Source organism: Pituophis catenifer, unplaced genomic scaffold (assembly GCF_029215685.1).
Source record: "Pituophis catenifer annectens isolate HBS135680 unplaced genomic scaffold, rPitCat1.0.hap2 SCAF_1, whole genome shotgun sequence".
Classification (NCBI taxonomy): domain Eukaryota; kingdom Metazoa; phylum Chordata; class Lepidosauria; order Squamata; family Colubridae; genus Pituophis; species Pituophis catenifer.
In genome coordinates, this window is record NW_027256881.1 from 354,839,455 (window position 1) to 354,859,203 (window position 19,749).

The following is a 19,749-nucleotide window of genomic DNA, read 5'->3' on the forward strand; positions in this document are numbered from 1 at the left end:
GAACTCTGGGCTGGGCTCGGGAGTTGCCCTTCAGAGCAGCCATGCCTGCCACTGCTCCCTCCTCGGCTTTGCCAGCGAGGCTCCCTTCCCTGCAGCATGCCAGCCTGGCAAGGCCTGATCCTGCCGGTTTGAATTCTGTGCCAGAGGCCCCCTTTGGTGCCCCTGAGCCGGCTTTGCTCTTCAGGAGGGGCCTGGCCTGGCAGGAAGGCTGTTTACAGCCCAAACCTTGAAAAGCTGCCAGGCTTCCTCGCCATCTTGTGCCCAGTGAAATACTTTCTTGCCTAGCGAACTCCCTGCTCCCATCAGCCGAGGGCTCCACCCCCCCCCCCACCTGCTGCTTTGGGGGTCTCGCTGGCCCAGCCCCACCAGCAGCAGAGGGAGCCGGGGCAGTCACTTGTCTGAAATGGTCTGGGGTCTCCTGCTTTGGCGGGGGGGGGGGGGGGTTGGGCTAGAAGAGCTCCAAGGGCCCAACTCTGCCATCCTGTTATTCCGTGCTCTGTTCTCCCAGCTAAGCCCAGAGGCTGTCGGGGGCCTCTGCCAGCTTTGCCACAGCTGGTGCCTTGGGGGCCAAGCAGGGGGGCCCCTCGGAAGCTCAGGGCCCAGAGACCAGTTCTAAGCGGCTGTGATGGGGCAGCTGCGTTGAGGGGAAGCCCAGAGGGAGGTAGTGGTAGCAGTGCCCGGGTGTCCTTGAGGGTCTCAGGCAGAGAACGCAGAGATTGTGGGGAACACTTTTCTGTGGCACCTCAGACATTGCTAACAGTCAAACGAAGAGAATTTTCCCCATGTTTATTAAAGGAATAGCTTCACTCTGAGTTTCTTTAAAGCTCTGCCCCCTCCCCATTTTCACAATATATACACACACACACCCCTCAATGGACAGATCCTGCTGGGCTGGGACTTTTTGGGTGGTGGGGGGAGGATTTCTCCAAAAGCAGAACTCCCGGGGTCCTCCCACCCCAGGAGGGCGCTCTGGACCCTCGGCTGCCTTTTGGCAGCAACAAGAGGCAGAAATGCCATCTAGGGTGGCACTGCCAAGCTGGAGCAGGTTTCCTACTGCAGAGCCTTTGGGGCAGCAGCGTTTGCCAAGCAGACACAGGTTGGCACAAGGGAGGAGGAGGAGGGAGGGAGGAGGGCAGGCGACGGCCAAGCGTGTGGCTCTGCCCTCCTGCTTCCTTCCTTTTTCAGATGCCACTTTTGAGCAGTTGGGGGTGCAACCCCTCCCCCCAATCCAACAAGCAGGATTTGATTCCAAGACCTTCAGCGCAAAAGCTTTCCTCTTCTTTAAGGTGCCAGAAGGGACTCTCTCCATTGTGGGTGCTTTGGCCTCACTGCACACTTCTGGGGAGGGAGGGTTGTTTCCCCAACGTGATTTGCCCCAAAGAGAAGCCCCCAGGGCAATCCGGTTCCTGGCCCCTGAGTCCCAACCCCCCCCCCCCCGAGGCCACAGAAACAGAGTTTTGGGTCGGTGCCCTCTCCTCTGCTGGCCCAAGAACTGGAGGCCAGCCTTTTGGCACGAAACGGGAGAAAAAGGCATCAGCATAAAAAATAAGGAAATCTACAAAAACACACAAACACACGGACTGGCATCCTCGTCTGTTGGAGGGGGGCACCAGCACTCGGGCACCCCCCAAGTCTCTGAAGGGCTTCGCCAAACGTCCCCAGGCCCAATCGAAAGGAGGGGGGCTGCTTGGCAGATCGGAGTCTGTCCTTCTGGGCCCCAGGAGGAAGCGGGGCCTCCGCCCCTCTCATGGGGCGCTGGGGGGGGGCTCAGCCGCGGTGCTTGTCGTATTCGCTCACCATCTTCTTGATGTGGAAAAGCTTCTTCCTCAGGGACTTGGTCTCCATTTTCTTGCTCTGGTAGTCCGGCGTCTGGCATGGGGGGGGGGGGAGAGGAAACCTTGTGTAATCAGAACTGATGCCAGCCTGCAGCCCCCCCGCTCCTCCCGAGAGGCTGGCAAAGATCGTCCCCTCTACAGCCTACATCATCCCCAGCCTTGGTTCAGGGGGCATTCATGCCAGGGGTGAAGTGCTCCCGGTTCGGACCGGATCGCCCGATCCAGTAGCAATGGAGGCAGGTGGTTCAGAGAACCAGTAGCAAAAATCCCTGCCCCCCCCCATTGCCCAGCTGAGCCGCACAATCACCAGAGGCTTTTTTAAAAAAAATTTAAAAGCATTTTTTTCTACAACCTCTTTGGCCAAAAAAATGCTTTTAAAAGTAAAAAAAAAAAAGCCTCCGATGATCGCGTGGTTTCAGCTGGGATCAGAAGAGGCTTTTAAAAGCATTTTTTTTAAAGCCGAAGAGTTTGTAGAAAAAATGGTTTTAAAAGTTAAAAAAAAAAAAGTTGGCCACGCCCACTCAGTCGTATTACACCACACACACACCAAGCCACGCCCACAGAACCGGTAGTAACAAATTTTGCATTCCACCAGTGATTCGTGCCATCTCCAATCCGGAGCCATGCGGAGTGGAGACTTGGCAGACGCTGCTGTGCCTCTAACCGCAGACAAGTGGCAGCTTCTGGGCACCGAAGGTGGGGCCAGAGAGGGCCTCCTCCGGCTGCGACTGGAGCTTCACCACGGGAAGCTTTCCAGGAGACCCCGGGCTGCCATCCGTCAGGTCTCCTGCTTGGGGGGGTGGGGGGGGTTGGACTAGATGACCCACAAGGTCCCTTCCCACTAACAGTCTCTGTATTCTGCTGTGGGGAGAGCAGCCTGGATGGAGAGGAGTCTGCCCAAGCCTTGAAGGAGCTTAGCAATGCCATCCCAGAGAGAGCCCCCCCCCCCAACTCATAGAAGTCCTCAGTTCGTTTAGTGACCGTTCAAAGTTACAACGGAACATAGGACCATTTCACACACTGACGGCCTTTGCAGCACCCCTCTGGTCACGTGATCAAAATTCAGACTCTTGGCAACTGACTCATACTTATGACCGTTGCTGAGTCCAAGGTCACGTGATCCCCTTCTGCGACCTTCTGACCAGCAAAGGCCCTGGGGATTCGCTTAACGACTGTGTGACTCACTTATCAACTGAGGTGATCACTTCACCAAACGTTTTCCGCTGCTCTGTTTTTGTACGATTTTATGACGCCAGAGTCACTGAGGCGTTTGATAAGTCAATAAAATGAATAAATACGGTCGCCTTGGTAACGGATCTGGGCCCCTCCCTCAAGGGCAGAACCTCTGTGGGCTGCCAGTGTGGGAGGGGCCGATTCTCCCGAGAAATGTCAGCTGGGACCCCCCCACACCTGAAAAAACGCAGAATCCGAACACAGGTCTCCTTAGGCTTCCTTTGCAGAAATGAGAGGAGGGGTCTCTTTTGAGCCCTGCAAAGGCCCCGCCCTACTGCTCCCCCTCTGGGTCCCAATTCTGAAGGTGGGTTGGGGGAAGGAAAGAGGGCTAAGGGGGGGGGTCTAAGGGGGAGGAGCTATGTCTCTTCCCTCCCCCACTGCCTTTCTATTGAAATTAGACCACCCAGCCAGCCCCCACATAATGGCAGCCCTTCAGAGCCCGGAAGGCCGGCCTGCTTCTCACAGGGCTGGGCCTCCCATCGTCCCCAACCCAGGCAGTGTGGCTGGGGCTGATGGGGCAGCCGGGCAAGGGGACTCACCCGCTTCAGCTCCTTCAGCCGGTTGTACTCCTCGGCCACGCCCTGCCAGAGAAACACCGTTATTGGGAAAGGAACAGACCAGGGGACACAAAATGGAGCTTCCAAGTTCAGGAGCAGTACAACTCAGAGCCAGGCAGGAACCTCCGTGGGAGCTGTGGTCCACTCCAGGAGCTGTGGGAAGGGGCTGCCGGAGTGGGGGAGGCTGGAGGAGCAGGAGGGCAAAGCCAGCCTGCCCCAGACATGGCCCTCAAATGCTCCCCCCCCCACTTGCAGCTGGCATAATAGCAGCTGCAGGGCATCCACGGAGTTTCCGGGAAGCTGCCATGCAATGGAACAAGCTTTTCCTCCATGCCGGTGAAAAGACGGGCACCTCTGGCAGCTCAATTCCGCAGGCAACGAGCCAACCCTCCCTGGTACTGTTGGGGTCCCTGGGAGTCTTGGATAGGGGCCCCTCCCTTTTGCCACGGCAGGGCCGGCCCTGCTCCCCGGGGTTCCCTTCGGCTGGGTGCCCACCTGGTACTGGAGTGTGTCCTCTGGCAGCTGGTCCAGCTGCCTGCTGAGCTGGTTGATCTGGTCGTTGATGCCATCCATCTCGCCACAGAGCCTCTTGTAGCGCTTGAGGTCGGTGTCAAAATCTTGCTTGTATCTCTGGCGAGCATCGTCGGACGTGATGGGCGGGTAATGGCTGCAGGGAGATGGCGGGAGACGCTCAGCCACAGGCCGGGGGGCACCAGGGCACCCAAGACACACCCACCCACCCCTTAGTCTACGCTGGCAAGACTGGCAAGGGGCCTGGGGGAGGGCCAGGACAGAGGGGGGCTCCCTGCAGGGCCCAGTCTGCCAGTCCCGAGTCGGAGGACACCCCAGTAAGACTAAGGGTCTGTTTCCCCAAGGGGGTTCCTTCCACAGGGAGATTTAACAGTCACCCCAAAATTTAGATCGCCCACAAACGGTGACCTGTCCAAATCCCTGCCCTCTTTTGGTGCCAACCTCTCTCGCCCAGCCCCCGTTGCCCCCTGAAATCCTCCATCAGCCTGGGCTGCCCTCCTGGATCCCCACCCCACCCCCTCCCTCCCTCCCTCCCTCCCTCCCTTCTGTCCTCCGGCCTTTGCTCCCTAAAGGCCCCTGCCCAGCTCAGTGGGGGTATAGGGGGGACCCCCCCCATGACTCCTCTCCCTTGAGAGACCTTCCTTAACTCGGGGGTTGAATGTGGCTCTGTAACCCCCAAAGGCTGGGCTGGCAGCTGCTCAGGCAGGAGATCCACATGGGGGGGGGTCCCGCCCTGTAAGCCCCCGAATTTCTCACTCCTGGATGTTTAATCGGAGGGTTTGGGCTTCACTTAATGATTAAAAAAGGAAAATCCATCACTGTTATATGGATATCGCATCTTTGCGAGAGAAATTGCTCCCATCCCATCCCATCCCTCTTCTGTTCTGTTTTCTGTCCTGTCCCCGTCCCCGTCCCGTCCCATCCTATCAGGATGGGACTCCCTCGGAGGAAGATGCCAGAGGAAACCAGATGCTCGGCCAATTCCTCCAAATGTTTCATTATAAAGGTGGTCCCCGACTTACGACCACAACTGAACCCAAAAATTCTGTTAATGTGAGACATTTGTGAGATTTGTCCCATTTTTGACCTTCGTTGCTACAGTTCTTAAGTGAATCATAGCAGTTGCTAAGTTAGTCACAAGGTCGTTAAGCGAATTCCCCGTTGACTCTGCTTGTCAGGAGGTTGCCAAAGGGGATTGCATGATCCGGGGAGGCTGGGACCACCATAAGTGCCAAGCCTCTGAATTTTGATCCCATGACCACAGGGACGCTGTGACGGTCGTTAAGTGTGAAAAACGGTCATAAGTCACTTTTTTCAGGGCGGAACGGTCACTAAACGAATGGTCGTAATTGGTGGGCTACCGTTAATGCGGCAACCGCTCAGGGAGGGCTGTAAAAGCACTTGGAAGCGGTATATAAGTCTAAAGGGCCATTGCTATTGTTAAGATGAGGGGCCTCGCATTTTTGCAGAGCGTTTGGGGAGGGGTCCGGCTTCAGTCTCTCCAGCCCTCCACCCATTCCAGCCCCCTCCCCGCAGGGCCCCTCACCTGCCCCACTCATCCGGCTCCTGCTCGTCACTGGAGTCCACAGCCGTGGTATAATCGGTCTCGTACTGGGGCTCCTCCAGGTCGGGGTTCCTCTGGCGCCCCCTCCGGCCCCTCTGGGTGGGGGGCTTCCGGGGAGTCTCCTCCCAGGTGCTGGAGCTCAGCGTCCGGATGCGCTTGTCCAGGGGGGGCTGGAAGGGAGAGCTGGGGGGAGGCAAAGACAGGCAGGAAAATCAGCTCCACCAAAGGAAAGGGTACCCCGGGGGGGGGATTATTCGGAGGACCTCTGACTGCACTGACCCCCTTCCCCCCACTTATGCCCCAGTGAATCATAGAGCATCCTAGTTGGAAGGGACCTTGGAGGTCTTCTAGTCCAGCCCCTGCTCAAGAGTCCCTGGAGGCTGTCCAGTCTCTTCTCAAAAGCCTCCAGTGATGGAGCCCCCACAACTCTGGGAAGCAAACTGCCGATTGTCCCCCCTGAGGAACTTTCTCCTTAGTTCCACATTAGAGTATAGAACGTAGAACATAAGCAATGGGATGGAATGGAAACCTAGAATGAGCTGGAGGGGACCCTGGAGGTCTTCTAGTCCAGCCATGCTTTGCGTGGGGAGGGCGTGTCTGCCTGATCGGAGTCCAAGCATTCTCATAATGGAGCCTGCCCATTACGGCCATAACTCGCAACAGTCGTAAAGCAGATCATGGGACAGAGCCAATTTTACTGCCTTTTTTGCAGCCGTTGTTCAGGGAAGACGGTGATCATAAAGCTGCTACCGTGGTCATTAAGCAAGCCTAGTGGTCATTAAGCGAACCCAGGGGGGGGGCCTATGGGCCAGAAACCGAAAGAGAAGGCTGGGGTTTGGCTAAACTGTCATAAATCACAGTCATGTGACTGAGGGACACTGCAAACGGCCATAAGTGCAGGCCGGTTGATGAGTGCCAGAAGTGTGAAACGGACCCAAAGTGACCTGTCGTAAACCGAGGACCTTTTGCGATGGCTCTTGCACACAATGTCCTCTCCGTCATTCCCTGTAGACCCACGGGAAGACCTGGGCTGAGTCTCAAGACCGGCCAGGGGGGAATCAGGCCAACTGGGGGAACCTCCCTCCACAGCCACCAGCTGGTACAGCTCAATGGAGCCCTTCTCCAGAAGCAGTCTACCACTTCTTAACATTAGACAACACGAGACAAAGTAAGAGAAGATCTGCTCGTGGCTCCGCCTGATGGGCTCGAGGGCTCCTCCTCGGTCCATCGTCCCCAGTCCTAGCAGCCTGTAATGTCTCTCTGCCTTGGGTGAGTTTAGGGGGACAAGGGAGGGGGGTCCAATTGGGTTCCAAGGCTGGGACATTCAGTGGAACCTCCACAGGCAGCTGCAGTCTTCCTCTGGCACTAAAGACGGCCTTGCCAGGAGGGGGGCCAAGCCCTGCCGCCCCTTCCTCCTCCAGGGGTCCCCTTGGCCCAGGTGCTGGGAGACCCTCACCTGCTCCGGACACCCATGGAGTAGTCGGCCTCGGTGTAGCCGGGGGGGCTGGCGGGAGCGTGGAGAGGGCTGGTGGGCTTCTCCGAGTAGGCCAGGGTGGCCGTGTCAGTGGGGCTGGCTCGGCCATCCACGTTCTTCACCTGCAGGGGGGCAACGGGCACTTCTCAGCACCACTGAGGTCGGGCTCCAGAATGCGACCTTCTGACCTCCGTCTCTCCCGACCTCCCAGTGAAACTCCAGCGCCCAGAATCCCCAGCTCAGCTGGCTGTAGCAGAATCATTCGGGATGTCCGGTGTCCCCACATGGAGCTCCCTCCGTTGGAGGCCCAGGGCTTAGCAGGCCCCCTCCCCAAAAAATGATTTCCCCACCACTAAGAGGGCAGCCCAACCCCAGAGAAGACGCAGCAACAGCTGGAAAATGGAGGCAGGGAGGAGGGGGGCCTGGGATGGGGGCCAGAGCTCACGGTAGCAACATCTGGCAGGCCGGACTCAGCCACCCACCCGGGCCTTCCAGATGCCCACTGCGGAAGATGTCCCCCCTGCCCAGCCCCCAGCCCCAAGATTCGGCTGGTGCCTTCCTGACCAAGCTGGCCTCTCCTTCCTTACCACCCCTTGGCTGTTGCGGCCACCCCACAGCTCCACCCCCCTGGCCGCCTCCAGCCCCCCGTGCCCATGCCTGCAATCCCACCCCTGGGAAGGATGTGCCAGCCAGGGGTTGTGCTTGGAGCCAGCGTGGCACATGCCACAATGCCACCTTTTGTGGTTCAGCCCTTCCCTGCCCACCTGAGCAGGGGGTTGAACTAGACGACCTCCCAGGTCCCTTCCACCTCTGGTATTCTGCCCACCCAACCCCCACCAGCTGACCCTTTGCCAGAGGGAGAAATGGCACGGCTTCCTGTGCTCCAGGCTTACAAACAGCTCCCTATTGCTCACGTGCACGCACACACACACACACACACACACACACACACACACACGGTCCTCCTCCCTTCCGGAAGGCCCAGCCGGAGGCCAAAGTCCGCAGCCGAAGCCACCCTCAGAGTTCAGCCCCCCGGACAGAGGCAGCTCCTGCAATGAGGGGCAAACGTCCACTGGGTGGAAGGCTTTCGTCTGGGGAGGGGGAGGTCCTGCCAGGCCCCACAGCCACCAGTCCGGCCACCTGACACTCTGGGCCACAGCAAGGGCTCCTTCGGCCTCAGCGGTTAATCATTGATACAACCGAAACCAGAGAAGCTAAAAACAACCCTGTGCACTCTCGATCACACACACACACACACACACACACCCCTCCGGTGCAGGGGGCAGGCCTGTGAACGTGTCGCTGGAGATCAGAATGAGAAGGGCGGGGGGGGGATTATGGAGGAATTGAGGGAAATTCATAGTGGGGAAAATGGAAGTGGAAGATTCCTAAAACCAGAAGCAGGAAGAAAAATGGCCGGAATAAGGAGAAAAAGGCCGGGCATTTTCTCCTGAGCTCAGTTAGGCAGACCAGGAGCAAGCGAGGGAGGGTCTCTGGGGGGGGTCCCTTCCTAGTCGGGGGGCTGCCAAGTGGGCACTGCAATGTCACCAAATGTCACCAAAAAGCTAAACTCTGGGGAACAGAATAGCAGTGCCGGAAGGGTCCTTGGAGGTCATCTAGTCCCATCCTCTGACCAAGCAGGAGACTCTATGCCCATTTCGGACAGATGGCTGTCCAGTCGCTTCTCAAAGACCTCCAGGGATGGAGCATTCACAACGTCTAGTGGCAAGCTGTTCCACCGGTTAATTCTTCTAATGGTCAAGAAATTCCTCCTTAGCTCCAGCTTGCTTAGTTTCCAACTTAGAGGCAGAGTTTGCAATGGGCATTTTCCTCCCTGCCTAGGCAGGATAAGTCCCATTCACGGGTCCCAGAGGAAGCCCCCCTCCCCAAAATGATTGCATTGCTTGTGCGAGGAGAGGCCCCCTTGATCCCTTCCGAGCCTGGCCCAGCTCAAATTCCCAGCCCGGAGGATGGCCGGCACCGCCAGAGCAACCAGGGGGCCAAGGGCGGCCACCCCTCACCAGGGCTGGGTGGGGGACTTTGCCCCTGCTCCACTCACCCATTCCTCCACGTTGGGACCCTCCTCCTGCGCCGGGGGCCGGTCCCAGTAAATGTTTTGCTTCCCAAACCGCCAGATCTTCTGGCGCGTCTTGTGGGCGAAGAAGCAGATGACACAAAGCAGGATCACCAGGAGGAAGCCGCAGACGATGGCAACAGCCTGGGGGGGGGAACAGAGGGAGAGAGTTAAACCCCTTCCAGGTCTCCCTCCCCTCCCCCAAATTCCTGAGAGCAAAGCGGGGCTCCCTCCCCCCATCCGAAGGGACCCTCGGCTGGTGTTCAGGGTCTCCACAGAGGAGTGAGGGTCATTCTCTGCTGAAGAACCTCTCCACAGAGCAAGGAGAGACACCCGCCCCCCAAAACACTACCTGGCCAGGCCTCCAAAGGAAGCCACAGAGGACAAAGCAGGCAGTCCACGGCACCAATGCACACGTGAGCTCACAGGCCTCTCGCTGCCTCCTTGCAGGTCGTCCCACAGCTGTGCCCTCAGCCCCACAGTCCTCAATATGCCCCCCCTTTCCTCTGGGGACCTGTTTTGGGGGGTTGGCACCCTTTCCTGTGCATCCCCCCCCACGAAGCCTTTTGGGATTTCAGGGCACAAAAAACCCACTAAGCCAGGTTGAAAGCTGCGCTTGCTATGGGAACGTGAGAATTGGGGGGGGGGGATCAGGGTGCCGGGCACCAAGAATTCCCCGAGGGGGATAGCTGAAGCAGATAGGAAGAGGCAGGAATGGGGGAGGGGATTGACACACACCCCCACCTGAAAGCAAAGCTTCCCTGCCTAACCCTGAAGATGATTTTTCCACCCGGCCCGGAGCATTCCCAAAACCACCCAGCCCTCCATGGCCAGATGCAGGTCAGCCCCCCAGGGGTCCCCCCAAACCTTCTTCCCTCCCAGGCCAAGAGGCCTCCCGTCACCCCAAACATAGTCTGAGCCGGTCAGTCCTGGGATGGGACACCACCTGGAGTTTAAGTTAAGCTAGGAGTCAATGAGGAAGCCAGCAGTAAAGCTGCACATTTTGGTTACGTGAGGTCTCGCTTAATGACCACGTGGCTGGTCCCAATTGCTGTGTTATTAAGCAAAGACTAATCTGTTGCAGCTATAAAGTTGGCAGATACGTTTCCTTCCCCACCAGCCCCCGCGAGGTCTCCAAACCGAGGCTGGACTGTTATTCGTCTTCCAGCTCTACGAAGGGTCCTGAGGAGGGGTCTTCAGCAGGGCTGGGCCAGGAGGGCAACTTTAGGACTTCAACTCCCAGAATTCCTCAGCCCACTGGTCATAAAAGTTGGCACGTTGCTCACCCGCCCACCCACTCCTGGCTCTTGAGGAAGGAGCAGCCTTGCGCCTGTCCACCCAGGTGATTCACGAGCCCAGCAGCCACTTCCTCAGGCCAGGCAGGCCAGGTGGCTGGGCTGGAGGCCCCCGGGGCTTATCTTGTTTGCTCAAGTGGGCAGGTCCGAGAGTGCCACCGCCGTGCCCGGCCCATTGATAAGCCTCCCGATTGTTCTCACCTGAGCCCGAAACCGATTTCCCGATAAGTCCTTCCGCTCCCTCGCTCGGGAATAAGAGTCGCCCGTTTACACACACACACACACACACACACCCCTTGGTGGCTTCCGGTTTTTTTTTTTTTTTTTTTTTTTTTAAATTTGATTTATATGCCGCCCTTCTCCGGAGACTCAGGGCGGCTTACAATGCATTAAGCAATAGCCTTCATACTTTTGTATATTTGTATACAAAGTCAGCTTATTGCCCCCACAAACTGGGTCCTCAATTTACCTACCTTAGAAAGGATGGAAGGCTGAGTCGACCTTGAGCCTGGGGAGAATTGAACTCGCAGTAATTGCAGGCAGCTGGATGTTAAATGCTGCCTTAGGAGGCATTAGCCTCCTACGCCACTCAGGCTCCCAGGGGTTGGCTTTTCGGGACAAGCAGGTGATAAAGAGAGGTGGTGAGAGGCCGTGTCCGGCAGGCAGTGGGGCAGTGAAGGCCAGCCTCACCCAGAGCGGGCCCTGTCCTGCCCGAGGTTCAAGGGCTCCTGCCCCCTGGCACCACCGTCCGGTTGCTGGGCCGGTTCAGCCAGAGGCAGGGAGGGAGGGAGGCAGACCCTGGGGTGGGGAGGGGGCAATGGCTTAGATTAAGTTGGCCAAATCCGGGCACTGCTAAGTTCTATCTAGCATGTAGGTGTACATTAAATACCCATAGAGTGCGGCTCTAGTATTATTTATCCTTTTATCACCTTTTTCTTCCGCTTCTACTTTTGGTATTCTTATTGTTGTCATTGTTATTCCTCACTGATTATCATTATGATCATTTTCATTAGCATTATCGCCTCCATTATTTTGCAAGCACCCGGAGTCTTTCTGTACCAGACACAAATTCCTTGTGTGTCTAACTCCACTTGGCCAAATAAAGCTATTCTTCCCTATTCTATTCTGTTCTGTATTCTATATTTCAGAATAAAAATTTCCTGATGGTGAGAACAATAAAGAGGGGCTTGCCTTCAGAAGTTGTGGGTGCCCCAACACTAGGAGCGACTGGACAGCCATTCTATTCTATAATTCTATAATTCTAGTCTAAATTCTGTTCTGTTCCGTTCTACCCTATTCTTAGCCTGGGCCACCACGGCTTCCCCACCCACCAGCCGTGGCCCCAAGAGAAGGCAGGACCACAAGGGCCAGGCAGCCCCCCCCCATCCCATCCCCCAGCCGGACTCTTACCTCCTGGGGGTCCACCATGCAGTAGTGGTAGAGGTACTGGTTGTAGTAGGCTCCCCCGGCGTAGACCTGGTTGCACATGGCCAGCATAGGGTTGGTGGAGTAGTAGCTGCCCCCCATCTGGGCCTGGGGATTGACCCCCATGATGTAGACGATGGAGGCGATCAGCATGACGAAGGCCATCAGGGCGCAGACCACGAGGGTCACCAGGTAGAACCTCCTGGACCGGGCCCCGCCGGACTTGGTGAGGCTGGTGATGGCCAGGGCCAGCAGGGCGATGAAACACAGCACCGACATGGCGATCATGAAGCCGTTGGCCGCCCGGGGGTTGGTCATGCCCCCGTAGTAGCCCCCCATGCCGTACCCGCCGTAATAGCCCCCCAGGCCTCCGCCATAGCCGCCCAGGCCTCCGCCGTAGCCTCCGCCGTAGCCCCCGCCGTAGTAGCTCCCCATGGTGTTGCCATAGAACCCCCCATAGCCGTACTCCCAGACCAGAGTGGAGGCCACGCAGGCGAAGATGGCCACGCAGAGCAGGATGCCCAGCCCCTCCAGGATCCTCACCACGCTGGGGGGGGAGGTCCACTTGTAGAAATACTGGGGCTCATCCTCGATGTAGTAGGACCCCGGGGGGGGCGACTTGATGGGGTACCCGTAGTCATCCCCAGGCGGGCCGTAGCCGGCAGGGGGGCTGTCGTAGGACTTCTTCGGACTGAACATCCTTTGCGCAGAATCGGGGCAGGACCGGCGGAGGAGCCCCAGATGCTACGGCTGTGGGGGGGGGGTGTCCCAATGGAGCCCCGTCAATATTCCTGGAGCTGTCCAGAGGCTCCTGGACCGTGTCTGGCTGGCACTGCCAAAGGAAGAGGACAGGGAAGGTCAGCGTTGGGCAATTCTTGCGCCCACCCAATGTTGGCTGAACGAAAGCGGCCGTCTCCCAGACCGACAGCAGCAGAAGTCACGGGGGAGGGGAAGAGATTCAACCTAGACCTCGCCCCCAAAGGTCAAAGGCAGCCAAGGATTTGAGGACCACCCGGGCACCAGAAACCTCAATGGCACACGCCAGGCATGGTGCGTTGGGATCATTAAAAAGACCTCTTCTTCCTTACGTTGTTGGCACATCTAGCGGTTGTGAGAAAGAGGAGGAAGTGGAGGGAGCCACTCATCCCTTGGTGACTGTGGGGTTATTCCCTTCCCTGTGTCCCAAAGAAGGGAGCACAGATACACCCCCCCCTTAGGCTGCCAGATAAGACAGGCTGACTCTCCGAGTTGACCTTGGCTCCAGTGACTTGGCCGACTGATGGGCTGTTCCCGGCCTCTCTCGATGGGTTTGCCGGACTTCCTGGCTGAGTCTAAAGCCCCAGGGAGGCTCTCAGCCAGGCTCCAAAAGTGAGGAGGTAGAGAGAATCACCAATATTTAACCCCAAAAACAGGAGGCAGGGACGCCGAAATATCCCGCAGCCAGGGGTGAAACCTACTTACCTTCCTTACTGGTTCGGAAGTGCACCTATTAGGCCAAATAGGTTGTAAAAAAATGCTTTTAAAAGTAAAAAAAAAAGGCTCTGACGATCACAGCTGTGGAGCACGATCCTCAGAGCCTTTTTTTAACCTTTTAAAAGCAGGAAGTAATGACCCCCAGGTGGGTGGGCGGAGCCTTGCGGTTCTCTGAACCACCTGCCACCATTGCTACTGGATCGCCCGATCTGGTCTGAACCGGGAGCATTTCACCCCTGGGTGGGACCCGGCTGCTCTTCCCTGCCGCCGAAAAACTGCTTCCCTCTAATGCTACCAGAAGTTTTTACACAGCAGAGAAAATCCAGCCATCCAAATTCAGCGTCCGATGATAACCTTACAAACTGATCTTCATTCGAGTCTATTAGCTCTACCACTGACCTCCTGCCAGCGGCTGCTTGCCTACTTTTTATAAACCCCGCCTGATCACCCTTCCTTGCAAACCGTCTCGCTGGCTGCCATCTATTTGTCGCACTGCTGGCAAAGGCCAATTTGTAATGTTGTCATTCGATGCTGTCACTTGGAGGGCCGAGGGCATCCTGGGCTGCCCCAGACTCTGGGCTCTGCCTGCCACCTTCGTCTCCCTGAACCGAGAAAGTGGGAATGTATTAAATTTGCAGTTCAGACAAATTGGGGGTGCCAGTTTTTTTAGATTGGTGTTTCTTGGCCACTTTAAGATGTGGGGACTTCAACTCCCAGAATTCCCCCGTCATCCACCTCAGATCCTGGTTGGCCACAGATAAGCACGGGAGGCAGCAGTGGGGGCAGCTGCTCTTTTGGGGGGGCCACGAGAGCCTGCAGAAGGGTTGGTCCCCAAGTCTCCAGCCAACTTGTTCCCCATCACGAAATCCAGTGAGGTGAACCTCCAGGAGGAGGAAATTCCTGGCAGGGACAGCTGTCAATCAGCGGAATTGGCTGCTTCATGACATGGGAAGCGATTGTGTACTGGCAGGGGCCAGAGTAGATGATCTCTGAGATCACTTCCAGAATAGAGAACACCAGAATTGGAAGGGACCTCAGAGGTCTTCTAGTCCAGCCCCTCACTCAAGCAGGAGACCCTAAACGGCTGTCCAATCTCTTCTCTAAAGCCTCCAGTGATGGAGCACCCACAACTTCTGGTGGCAAGCTGTTCCACCGGTTGATTGTTCTCACCGGCAGGCAATTTCTCCTTAGAAGTGGCTGAAATGCCCAGCAAGCGCTGCCTCCGAGCCTGGGGTCTCTCTGCTGCCCATTCCCACCATGGCACTGGGGGAGGGGCCGTCTTGCAAAACGCAGCTGCATCTCCATCCGAGGCCTGTGCGCCCACCAGAAAGTCCTAACTACGATGGAGGGGACGGACACCCAGAGGCTCCTACTGGGAGGCTGCCCAGATTATGCCCCCTCATATTTTGGGGAACACAAGACTCGGGGGAGGGGGAAGGATGGGGTTTGGATTGGGAGGACATGATGGCAGAATTCCAGTATCTCAGGGGCTGCTCCAAAGAGGGAGTCAAACTATCCTCCAAAGCCCCTGAAGGCAGGAGAAGCAGCAACGGGTGGAATCTAATCAAGGAGAGAAGCAACTTAGAACCAAGGAGAAACTTCCTGACACTTGGAACAATTAGTAGAACAACTTGCCTCCAGAAGTTGTAAATGCTCCAACACTGGAAGTTTTTAAGATGATGTTGGATAATCATTTGTCTGAAGTGGTGTAGGCAGTGGTGAAATCTAAAATTTATTACTACTGGTTCTGTGGGCGTGGGTTAGTGGGGGGGTAATCTGACTGGGTGGGCGTGGCCAATTTTTTTTTTTACTTTTAAAATTATTTTTTCTACCACCACTTCAGCGAAGAGGTTGTAAAAAAATGCTTTCAAAAGGCTCTGACAATCCCAGATGAGTTGCCTGATCGTCAGAGGCTTCATTTCTTTTAAAAGCCTCTGCCGATCAGGCAACTCAGCTTGGATCATCAGAGGCTCTTAAAAGCATTTTTTTAAAAAATGCTTTTAAAAGCATTTTACGACCCCAGCTGAGCTGCGCGATCATCAGAGGCTTTTTTTTTAAAATTTTAAAAGCATTTTTTCGCCATAAGAGGTTGTAGAAAAAATGCTTTTAAAAACTAAAAAAAAAAGCCTCTGATGATTGCGCGGCTCAGCTAGGCAATTGGGGGGGGGGGCAGGGATTTTTCCAAACCAGGAGCATTTCACCCCTGGGTGTAGGGTTTCCTGCCTAAGCAGAGGGTTCGACTAAAAGACCTCCAAGGCCCCTTCCAGCTTCTGATTGATTGACTGATTGATTGATTTGGGTGGGTGAGGGGAAGGAGGAGGGGTGTGCTTGGCAGAGGGGCAGAGATGCACCCTGCATAGTGGCCTCGTCCCCTCCAGTGCCAGTCCCATGAGACTGAGCAGGGCCCATCCCTCCTTTCTACTGCAGGAGCTCTGGACACACTTTGCTCACTTTCCCAGGGCTGGAGGGGAGGGGGGGCTGCTTGCCCCACCTGTCGCCCCACCTCCACTTCCTGGCCAACCCGGCGGTTCGCAGGGGATCCAGCTGCCTCACCCCAGAAGGCCTGCCTGCCAGCCAAATCCCTCTGGGCCGCTTTGCAACTCTGTCTCCTGCTTTCAAGGTTGTTCCTGGAAGCCAGAAAAGGAAGACAAAGGTCCTGCCTCTCGCTGGCTCAAAACCAGGGAGGGTTTTTTTCATCCAGGCAGCTGCCCAGGAGCCCCTCAGCGCTTCCTTCCCTGCAGCCAACGTGCCTGCGAGGTGGGCTTCCTCTGCCCCCGCCCCCTGCCTAACCACAGACCTTCCCCCAGCTCTGTGGGTTGAATTTTAAGGCAAGAGGCAAGTCTGAAGGGCAGAGTTATTCTGTGGCCAGATGGGCAGCCAATAAACAAATGTTGGTGCCAGCCACAAATAACCGCAGCCAAGCGGGTCCTTCCATCAGGACGAGACGGCCCCGCTGAGCCCCGAAGGGAAGGGACCCACTGCAGGGCTTTGCCAATTCCACCCGCGGTCACTGGGCTCCTCTGGGGCTCTGTGGGGCCCAGCCTCGAGATTTACACTGGGGCCTCCTGTCTGAGCCCCCAAATCACCTCTTCCTGCCAGACCCAATCCTGGGCAGTTTCTCCAGAGTAAAGGGCTTCCTTCCTCTGTCTGGGTCTCTGCCCCCATCCCCAAGGCCCAGAGGCTGGGCAACCGCTCCCATCCAAGGGAGGGAGCATTTATTGTTTCCACTTATCACTCTTTTTTGCAGATTCTCCCCAAGTGTCTCCATCTCTGGGTGCCTCTTACAGGGACACCAGGAAGCACCATGGTTACAAGCGAGTAAATACAAGCAAGGTTGCACTTTAACCCATAAATGTGGGTCCTTTTGATTCTGATCAATCAATCAGAATAGAGCTGGAAGGGACCTTGGAGGTCTTCTAGTCCAGCCCCCGCTCAAGCAGGAGGCCCTAGTATACCATTTCAGACAGGTGGCTCTCCAATCTCTTCTTAAAAACCTCCAGTGGTGGAACACCAACTTCTTGTGGCCAGCTGTTCCACTGGTAAATTGTCCTCACTGTGGGGAAGTTTCTCCTCAATTCCAGGGTGTTTCTCTCCTTGATTGGTTTCCATCTGTTGCTTCTTGTCCTGCCTTCAGGGGCTTTTGAGAATAGCTTGACACCTCCCACCCATCTTCTTTGGGGCAGCCCCTCAAAGACTGGAAGACTATCATGTCCCCCCTAGTCCTTCTTTTGTCTAGACTGGCCAAATCCAAATCCTGCAGCCGTTCTTCATATGTTTTAGTCTCCCGGCCCTTAATCACCTTAGTTGCTCTTCTCTGCACTTTTCCCAAAGTCTCAACATCTTTTATGTAACATGGTGACCAAAACTGGATGCCATATTCCAGGTGTGGCCTTACTAAGCCTTTATTAAGTGGTTAACTTCCCGTGATTTTGATTCTATGCCTCCGTTTATACAATCCAGGACTGTTATATTATACAGCCCAGGATCAATCCAGGTTTTCTTTTTTGCATAAAAGAAGGACTGACTGAGTGGTGGGTACCTGGGAAAGTCTCTGAAGAAGGCCAGAAGGAAAAGACCTCCCCCCAAACTGTGGGGCGCCCAAGGCTGGCCTGAGAGCAGAGGCTGAAGGAGGCCTTGTGTGGAGAAAGGGCCCATCAGAGGCAACAGGTGAGTGAGCAGAAGGGGGGGGGGAGAGGGCAAAATCCTGCCAACGCCTACAAAACTGAGCTTTCAGGATGAGGAAAAGCCCATTTCTACTTTATTCTCCCTGTTTTAGCTATAAAACTGAATGTTGTTTTCATGGACACAAGCAGGAGAGATTTATTATTCGGTTTTATACCTGGATTTGTACTTATAATCTTAACTTGTGCCGTGTCTTTTGGGTTGGGCACACAATAAAAACCGGAAAGGAAATGCCAAGTGCTCCCAGCCCAGAAAAGCGGCAGAGCCACCGAAAAGCTGCACCCCAAATGCGGCCTGGAGGAGCTTAAAGGATTTTGCAAGGCAACCAGAAAATTGGGGAGGGGGCGGCAACGGGTTTCCCTGCCTGAGGGAGCCAAGGCCACCCTCCCCTCCGCCGTGGGAAAGAGGGAAACTTCCCTGACTTGTAGACTCTCCCCCCCCCCACCCTTTGGCGGAGGCTCCAGGCTACAGAACGGCGGCTGCCACCTGCTGGCATCGCTAAGCCCGAGTCTCCGGCGGGGAGCCTGGCAAAGCGAGGGAACTTTTCTGGCCGTGCCTGGCTGCCTCGCTTGGGGCCCGGCCAAATTCCTGCGAGCCACACCGGCGCTGTGGACGTGCGCGGCCGGCTGTCTTTGGGAGCCCCCCGCCGCTCCGGTGCACAATGCCTGGCGGGGCCGGGAGCTTCTGCTCCGCCCCGGCTGCCACGGCCGGCCGGGGCCGAAAGGAAAGAATGCGGGGCGGGGAGGACGGAGAAGACGGGCGCCTCGCCTCGGAGGGGGGCTTCCTTCCCTTACTCTCAGCCCCCCCGACCCCGCCAAGGCCACCTGGGCTCCAGCGGCGGAGAGGAGCCGCTTCCCCCACGCCCGTCCTCCGCCCCCTGGAGCCCCCCCGCGCCCCTCGCCTCCTGCCGGCCTTGGCCCTCCCCGCTGCCCTCCTCCCCCTTCTCCGGGCCCAGGACGGGAGGCGGCGGCTGGGTTCCCTCCGCCGGACAAGCGGCGGGCTCCGACTGAGCGGGGCTCCCTCCGGCGAGGAGTTTGCCCGAGAAGGAAGGGAAGGAGGGGAGGAAAGGATGGAGCGAAGGAGGGAGAAAGAGCGGGCGGGGGAGTCCTGGGCGCCTCCAAAGCCCGTCCGTCGCCGAGGGAGAGCCCGCTGGGCAGGAGCCCCCCCCGCGCCCCTCTCGGCCCCGCACCTTCCCGGCCGCTCCCCACCGCCGCGCACCTGCCGCCCCGCCGGCCTCACCTGGCTGCGCCCGCGGCCTGCGGGCCCTTCCTTCGCGCAGGACTGGAGGCCTCGGCGCCGGCGGCGGACTGAGGGCGAAGGGGCGGCTCCGCGGCCCTCCTCCTTCCCACGCCCCCCGCCCCGCCCTTCCACCTGCCTGCCGCCCCGCCCCGCCCCGGGACGCCCCTCAGCGGGCCTGGAGCCGGGGGAGGGGAGGAGCCCCCGCAGGCAGCCCGAGCGCTGGGCGCCGCGGGCCCGGCCGGTGGGGGCCAGGAGGGGCTTGAGGCGGCGGAGGTCTCCCCCCAGCCGAGCCGCCTTCCAGGCCCCCCAAGCAGCGCTCCCGGAAGGCTGGGCCTCTGCGGCCCCCCGAAAGGCCGCCTGGGCGTGACGGGCGCCGTAGGCCAAGAGCCCCGGGCCGGGAGCGGCCGCTGCAGAGGCGGAGCCTCCCGGGGCCGTTTCCAAGGGCGCCGCGGGGCTCGGCTCCTCCGGGCTCAGCGCCCAAAGGCGGGCGGGGGCGCGGCGAGCGTCTCCGGGCGGCTTTGCTGGCGGAGGGTTTGTCGAGCGACCAGGAAGCAGGCGGCCCGTCGGCTTCCCTCGTTCCCCGCTTGGGGCCCGGGAGGTCTGGAAGGCGGCAGGGCCCCCAGCCGGCCCCTCCCCTCTCGCCCACGAAGCCAGAGGCGCAGCAGCTGCAATCAGGCTCCCAACCCTCCAGATCCTGAGCCCTGCCTCAGACACACACCCCCTTCTCTCCCCCCACCTTGGTTGCCAAGGGTTGAAATCCCCCGCAAGCAAGACCCCCTGCTCCGTCCTCACCCCACCCCCTGCCTTCCCCGGATTTTATTCCAAAGAGGCCTCTCATTTGGGGCACCTGTGAGTCGCCAGAAGCCC

At 57.7% G+C, this 19,749-nt stretch overlaps 1 protein-coding gene across 1 annotated transcript; it reads right to left on the reverse strand.

The window, feature by feature from the left end:
• Positions 1-776: 776 nt before the first annotated feature.
• LOC139317705 (occludin-like) lies at positions 777-18,994 on the reverse strand. Its single transcript, XM_070944783.1, has 8 exons — positions 18,883-18,994; positions 11,974-12,820; positions 9,254-9,412; positions 7,177-7,316; positions 5,703-5,903; positions 4,121-4,292; positions 3,608-3,649; positions 777-1,869 (listed from the first exon to the last, which is right to left on the reverse strand). The coding sequence occupies exons 2-8, from the start codon at positions 12,685-12,687 to the stop codon at positions 1,768-1,770; spliced, it is 1,530 nt and encodes a 509-aa protein (XP_070800884.1). The 5' UTR covers positions 12,688-12,820; positions 18,883-18,994; the 3' UTR covers positions 777-1,767.
• Positions 18,995-19,749: the final 755 nt, after the last annotated feature.